We start from the raw sequence: 7,176 nt of genomic DNA on the forward strand, positions 1-7,176 counted from the left end.
AGACTGCTTGGAAATCATGCTAAGGAAGTGTAAAGGGCTAGCCATCACAGAGATGGATTTTGGGGGAGCACAACTACTGTAGTTCGCCCACCCTGGGGATTGAGTTCAGAGGGCACCGCAACAATGGCAAGAGGCTGGGGCAGAGGGCGCCAAATTTTGGCATTGCGCAGGGCACCACTGAAATCCAAAAGCCCAAAGTGTGCCCCTGGCTAAGCCTCCCTTTGCTGCATGCACGAGTTGGTTCCTGGGCAGATGTGTTTCAATATGGAAAGGGTTCTGCTCCTTGCAGCCGGAAGCTTTCCGAACCTTGCAGCTCAACAGATGTGTGGGCCTATTTAATCCTGATGCACTCAAATCCTCCCCTCCCATTCCTGTGAACAGATGCAGCCTTAAAATCACCACTCATCATATCTGCCACAGAGAAGCCTCGTCAAGTCTCTCCTTCCCAAGGGCATGACCTCTCCCCTGCTTGAAAATGGTAGGTGAGGTATTTCAATAAAATGCTTTTTTTAAAAAAAACGCTAATGTGGACCATCAACAGGGAACCAGGCATCCCAGAAAAAGGGAGTAGAGGGTGCTAAGGCCCCCTCTGAGACTGGGAGACTGAGGCCCACCTACCCCCCCCCCCCGTCCCTGGATAATCAATCTACAGCTCCTATAAAGGTAAAGGTAAAGGGACCCCTGACCATTAGGTCCAGTCGTGGATGACTCTGGGGTTGCGGCGCTTGCTCTATTGGCCAAGGAAGCCGGCATACAGCTTCCGGGTCATGTGGCCAGCATGACTAAGCCGCTTCTGGTGAACCAGAGCAGCGCACGGAAACGCCGTTTACCTTCCCGCTGGAGTGCTACCTGTTTATCTACTTGCACTTTGATGTGCTTTCGAACTGCTAGGTTGGCAGGAGCTGAGACCAAGCAACGGGAGCTCACCCCGTCACAGGGATTCGAACTGCCGACCTTCTGATCAGCAAGCCCTAGGCTCTGCGGTTTAACTCACAGCGCCATCCACGTTCCTATAATCAAAGCTAATTCATAAGGAACACCAAAAAAGCTAATTCAAGAGGGAAGGGTGCAGCCTAAGGAGATACTTGGATCATATAAACGAGGAGTAGGGAACCTTAGGCCCAGGGAGCAAATATGACACACACACCCCGGCACCTCTGTTTGGCTCATAGAACTGTCCCCAGGTCACACCCATAACTGGACCTGCCCCATGCCCCCCCTCGAGTGCTTTTAACTGCTGGGGTGTGTCTTTGATCTGTGGTGATGCCTCAGAGGATGTGTGGGGTAGGGGGAGTGTATGCGGAAACATCTGGATTTTCTGTGGCTGTGGGCTATTGTACAAAGGCAGGAGTCACACCCATTGCCTTGGCTCCAACTTACACTGGCATGAGACTGCCAATAGAAAATGAAAAAAGTTCCCCCTGGTGAGAACTGGAGTCCACCAACATTAGGACCATGTTTTCTTCTTTTAGATGCTACAAGTAGTAGTGAAAATGAAGACCTTCCTAGTTCAATTGATGCTTCTTAAAGTATTGTCAGTCTTCTGGAATATATACATCCTTTCAATAAATGGAAAAATGTTGGAATGTGAGGAGACGAATGGGGAACCTGCAGCCCTCCAGATGTTGATGGATTCCAGGTTCTATCATCTACAGCCAGCATGCCCAATGGTAGAAATTGTAGTGCATGAACATCTGGAGGGCATCAAGTTCCCCACCTCTGGCTTAGGAGAACATGAACAACAAGTTCTGCAAGCAGGTTTCACTCAGGGGTTGTTTGGGTGGGCTGTTCCTCTTTTAATTTAGTTTCAGCTCTACAGAAATCACTCAAGCCTTCCCAGTGAAAGCAGCGACACCTCCAGCTCTGGCCTGGGCAGCATCATCGAGACCCCCAAACACATCCTCTACTCAGCCTGCAGTTTACCTCACACCTTGGACGACTTGCTGGCCGGGCTGTCGGTTCCGAAGAAAGCCGCTCGCAAGCCCCCGCCAAGCCGCCCTCGACGCAGCAGCAGCCCCAGCGTCCCCGTCGACCTGGACATGAGCGACGGGGAGACCAGCCTCTCCGACAGCGGCTCGGAGTCTCCTGTGTGTGTGGAGCTGCCGCCACAGCCCTTCATCCGCGAGCACACCGTCAGCAGCACCAGCGCTCAGGTGGGGCCTCCTGACACAAAATGGCCTCCTCTGCATTGCTAGGTTACTGTGACTGGAGAGCCGGGTCTCTCTTTGAGCCAAAAGCTGAACTCCTCTTCAACTACCCCACCGGGTAAATGGGGGTGCAACATTTGAGCATAGATAGATTACATTTAGTGCACCTCTGAGGAACCCATATTGTTACATGCACCCCAACCCTATGAGACGTGAGAGGTTTGGGGGGCTCCAGTACTTGTCTAAGTGTCTGTGGAATAAGGTTTGAGGAGAGTGACTGGAGCCTTGTATCATATGGGTGGTTGTTGTTGTTGCTGCTGCTGCTGCTGCTGCTGCTATTTCGATTAATATACTGCCCTTTATCAAAGGATAAAGACTCCCCATCCCTGATTTACGCACGTACACAGGTTGAGCATAGGTGGAAAATACAGAGGTCCCAGGTGCAATGCTCCCCATCAGATTTCTAATGGAACTGCCAGAGCCTTTTACAGTGCCTTTTACAGAGAGCAATTCAGCCCTCTGTATCCTTTTGTCCATTGATTCTCCATCAGTCACAAAACATCTGCAGGTTGATCGCTTCCTTCTCTTTTAAACCCTCTCCCTGCTTAATGGGGTTGGGGACAATAAGGCTTAGTCATCGCTCTTCATCCTTTTCCTGAGCCATCTTAACTCCCATCGAAACACATCACCTGACTGTCACTGGCTATAAATAGTCTTCTTTCAGGCCTTAAGACGTGTTGCCTCAGGATAAGCCACCCTTGACAGCTCTGCTCACAGAAACCTTAAGAGCGAAAACATCACACAAGGAATCCCAGTGGGTCATCCAGGCCAACTGCCCTCCAAATACCCAGCAATAGTCTTCAGTTTCAAGTGCCTGGAAATTATTGTGTTTGGAATATAGCTTGTATTGGACATAGTGGCATGGTTTGCACATTAAGCTGAGCTAAACCATGACTGCACAAGAAGGAATGAGTGTGCCATTGGTACTCACAGCAAAAATCACAGCCGCTTCATTCCTCTCCCGATATTGTTGTTGCTGCTTCACTACCAGGAGCTAAACTATGTTTTGGCCTAACATGGCATCCAAAAACAGGCTTGTAGTTTGTCTGCCCCCAAGACAAACCATGAGTGGTAAGCCAAGAACTTACCATGTGGGTGGCGCTGTAGTCTAAACCACCGAGCCTCTTGGGCTTGCTGATCGGGTCAGTGGTTCAAATCCCTGCAATGGGGTGAGTTCCCGTTGCTCTGTCCCAACTTCTGCCAACCTAGCAGTTCGAAAGCACACCAGTGCAAGTAGATAAATAGGTACCACTGCAGCAGGAAGGTAAATGGCGTTTCCGGGCACTCTGATTTCCATCACTGTGTTCCGTTTTACCAAAAGTGGTTTAGTCATGCTGGCCACATGACCCGGAAAGCTGTCTGTGGACAAACACTGGCTCCCTTGGCCTGAAAGCGAGATGAGCACCACAACCCCATAATCTCCTTTGACTGGACTTAACTGTCCTGGGGTCCTTTACCTTTACCTTTTTTTAAAAGCTAAGAACTAACACTTGGCTGCAGGGTCCAGCATTCAGCCACACACTGCCAAATTCAGGTTGCGCAGTTATAGTTGATTGGGAGGTGTTGTGCAACCAACTCGCTTCCCGGAGAGACTGGACATCTTGTGCTAAGAGAAATGTTGGGAAAATGCACTGGAAAGTGTGGAGAAGCACTCACTAACCTCCCTACAAACAAGTCAGGGTGAATGTTCAATAGACAGGCTGCCTGGAAGCACCCCCAGTGTTTCCTTCTATTTCAGAGAAGACTAAGGCTACCTCTTGGTATATGTCCCTTAAGGGCAGTGGAGGCTGGTTGTTGTTGTTGTTCAGTCGGTTAGTCGTGTCCGACTCTTCATGACCCCATGGACCAGAGCACGCCAGGCACTCCTGTCTTCCACTGCCTCCCGCAGTTTAGTCAAACTCATGCTGGTAGCTTCGAGAACACTGTCCAACCATCTCGTCCTCTGTCGTCCCCTTCTCCTTGTGCCCTCAATCTTTCCCAACATCAGGGTTTTTTCCAGGGAGTCTTCTCTTCTCATGAGGTGGCCAAAGTATTGGAGCCTCAGCTTCACGATCTGTCCTTCCAGTGAGCACTCAGGGCTGATTTCCTTAAGAATGGAGAGGTTTGATATGGTTAGGAGGCTGGTACATTAGGGTAAAGAGATCACTGCCGAGCCAACCTCCATCTGTCTTCAACCAGCCACCACCTGTCCACCATCTTCCTTACAACCAGCCCCAGGGGTGGCCCTGAATGCCAGCTTCCTCCTCCTTACTTCCTGCAGAACTCAACAGGGTAGAGGATGGGGGACAAAACTAGAATCAGTTGGATTTGCTCTGGCTCCACTTACTACTGGTCTCCATGTTTTCTGTCCCATAAATCCCAATGGGCACCACCCACCACGGTCCCTCCGTGCACCAGTGAAAGGACCCCTTTAGCACCCACTTCCCTGAAGATGTCAGGATCAAGTGAAAGAGCTTGTCTCCTAGCTTTCTGCATGACGCCCATTTTCTCTCCTCCATAGGTTTCTTGGTCAGGCCCACGCAATGGGGAGTTGATTTCCTTCTACGAGCTGCAACTGCAGGAGGCCAGGCTGGATGGTCAAGGCAAGAACATCCATTGGTTTTGCTCGCAGACAGAAGAGCACCTGGAGAATCTGACTCCTGGCACTACGTACTTGCTGCGCGTGAGGTCTCTCAACGTGGCAGGTGCTGGGAAGTGGAGTGCACCCTATAAGGTGAGCACAGTCCTCCTGGTGGGGATGCGGGTGCACGTACCATAGAGTTGGACATCCAAAGAATGTAGGAAGGCACACCCATTGCACTTTCACCCAAAGCCCAATTCAGGGATGCTGACCCTAGTAGAAATGTCAGAACCATTGATAACTGCAAAAAGGCACATCAGAGCTAAAATGAAATAGAGAATAAATTGAAGAATTGTTCATATTTGTAGCATTTTGATTTTAAAAAAAATTAAATATGCAGGAGGTACGGTAACAAGTGCTTTTTAAGACACAAACAGACAGACAGAGAAACCTGCAGGCTTTTGGTGAATAAAGCACTGTCAACGAATTATATGCCAGTTTTAACTTTTGGCACTCTGTTTTGCAAAGCCCTAAGCCAATCCACGTTTTTAACTGTAGTTAGGGGAATCCTGTAAATACATAAATATTAGAAGTACATATTAGAAATACATAAATATTAGAAGTACATGGATTCACTTCTTTGCAGTCAAATCTGAACTACAGTGATTTGCACAAGAAGCCCTTCAGCCCTGCTCCAACGTATTTACAGTAGATGCAATCCCCAAAATGTAACCGCTGCAGAAGTTGTGGGCTGACTATTGTTGTGACTATTTCAGCAGTCACCTATAAAATGGCAGGATTGACGCTAACTACCCCAGCAACCCTTTTACTCTAACCCCAGACTAATGAAGCACCAACATTCATGCATCTCTAGGAGATTTTTTTTAATATTGCGTTTTTATCCTGCCTATCTTCCCAGGAGTTCAAGGTGGAATGCATGGAGAACTTAGCTGAACTTTGCTGCTTTTGAAACTAAAGTCGCAGCTAGTTTTTCACATTGGTTTCAATTGGAACTAAGTGCAACTAAGTAACTTAGCCTGGACCCCAAATCATAGTCCTCTTCCCCACTTCGCCATCTCCATATTTTACCCTCACAACCAGTTTGGTTAAGCTGAGAGGTAATGGCTCTAAGTCTTCTCATGAGTTCCACAGCTGGACCTGGGGTATCCCCAGTCCTAATCTAACACTCTAACCAGTACACCTCACTGCCTCTGAGGGAAATTGGCTTTGCCAGACATAATGTGCATGGTCACGTTTCAAGATGCAAGCAAATCCACTTTTGACGTAGAAAACACCCTTGCAAGATGGGATGCTAACAGTTGCAACTTTATTATTTATTTATTTATTTATTTATTTATTTATTTATTTATTTATACCCCACCCATCTGGCTGGGTCCCCCCAGCCACCCTGGGTGGCTTCCAACAAAACACTAAAATACAATAACCTATTAAACATTAAAAGCTTCCCTAAACAGGGCTGCCTTTAGATGTCTTCTAAAAGTTTGGTAGTTATTTTTCTCTTTGACATCTGGTGGGAGGGCGTTCCACAGGGTGGGCGCCACTACCGAGAAGGCCCTCTGCCTGGTTCCCTGTAACTTGGCTTCTTGCAGTGAGAGAACCACCAGAAGGCCCTCGGGACTTACATCAGTGTCTGGGCAGAACGATGGAGGTGGAGATGCTCCTTCATGTATACTGGACCAAGGCTGTTTAGGCCTTTGAAGGTCAGCACCAACATTAAATTGTGCCGGAAACATATTGGGAGCCAATGTAGGTCTTTCAAGACTGGTGTTATATGGTCTTAGCGGCTGCTCCCAGTCACCAGTCTAGCTGCTGCATTCTGGATTAGTTGTAGTTTCCGGGTCACCTTCAAAGGTAGCCCCACATAGAGCACATTGCAGTAGTCCAAGCAAGAGATAACCAGAGCATGCACCACTTTGGCGAGACAGTCCGCAGGCAGGTAGGTTCTCAGCCTGCGTACCAGATGGAGCTGATAAACAGCTGCCCTGGACACAGAATTGACCTGTGCCTCCATGGACAGCTGTGAGTCCAGAATGACTCCCAGGCTGCGCACCTTGTCCTTCAGGGGCACCGTTACCCCATTCAGGGCCAGGGAATCCTCCACACCTGCCCGCCTCCTGTCCCCCAAAAACAGTACTTCTGTCTTGTCAGGATTGAACCTCAATCTTTAGCAGATTTCTAGCGTGTTGTTTTGCATTTCGCTGCCTCCCTGTAACAAGCTCTTCCCCTTTGCTTCTTCCAGTTTGGCACAATGCCTTCTGTGGCAGGAATGCCTCTGGACCCGGCTCCTGTCACTGTCACCGTGCGGCGGTGCAGGAAGCCCCAGAAGAAGACGATCTTTATCCCTGCCCCCTAAGAGGACTGACAACATGGAAGTAAAGGATGGCACCT

At 48.9% G+C, this 7,176-nt stretch overlaps 1 protein-coding gene across 1 annotated transcript; it reads left to right on the forward strand.

Moving 5' to 3' along the window:
- Window positions 1-394: 394 nt before the first annotated feature.
- Window positions 395-7,176, forward strand: FNDC8 (fibronectin type III domain containing 8). Its single transcript, XM_081869697.1, has 4 exons — window positions 395-478; window positions 1,806-2,153; window positions 4,708-4,920; window positions 7,028-7,176. The coding sequence occupies exons 1-4, from the start codon at window positions 476-478 to the stop codon at window positions 7,139-7,141; spliced, it is 678 nt and encodes a 225-aa protein (XP_081725823.1). The 5' UTR covers window positions 395-475; the 3' UTR covers window positions 7,142-7,176.

Source organism: Podarcis erhardii (genome assembly GCF_964252035.2).
Source record: "Podarcis erhardii genome assembly, chromosome: 7".
NCBI classification, from domain to species: Eukaryota; Metazoa; Chordata; class Lepidosauria; order Squamata; family Lacertidae; genus Podarcis; species Podarcis erhardii.

What these genes read in the sequence shown, in the direction of transcription:
- FNDC8 (XM_081869697.1), top strand. An exon ending in TCAGCAGCACCAGCGCTCAG is followed by an intron (nt 2,154 to 4,707) that starts GTGGGGCCTCCT and finishes TCTCCTCCATAG; the next exon opens with GTTTCTTGGTCAGGCCCACG. An exon ending in AGTGGAGTGCACCCTATAAG is followed by an intron (nt 4,921 to 7,027) that starts GTGAGCACAGTC and finishes TGCTTCTTCCAG; the next exon opens with TTTGGCACAATGCCTTCTGT.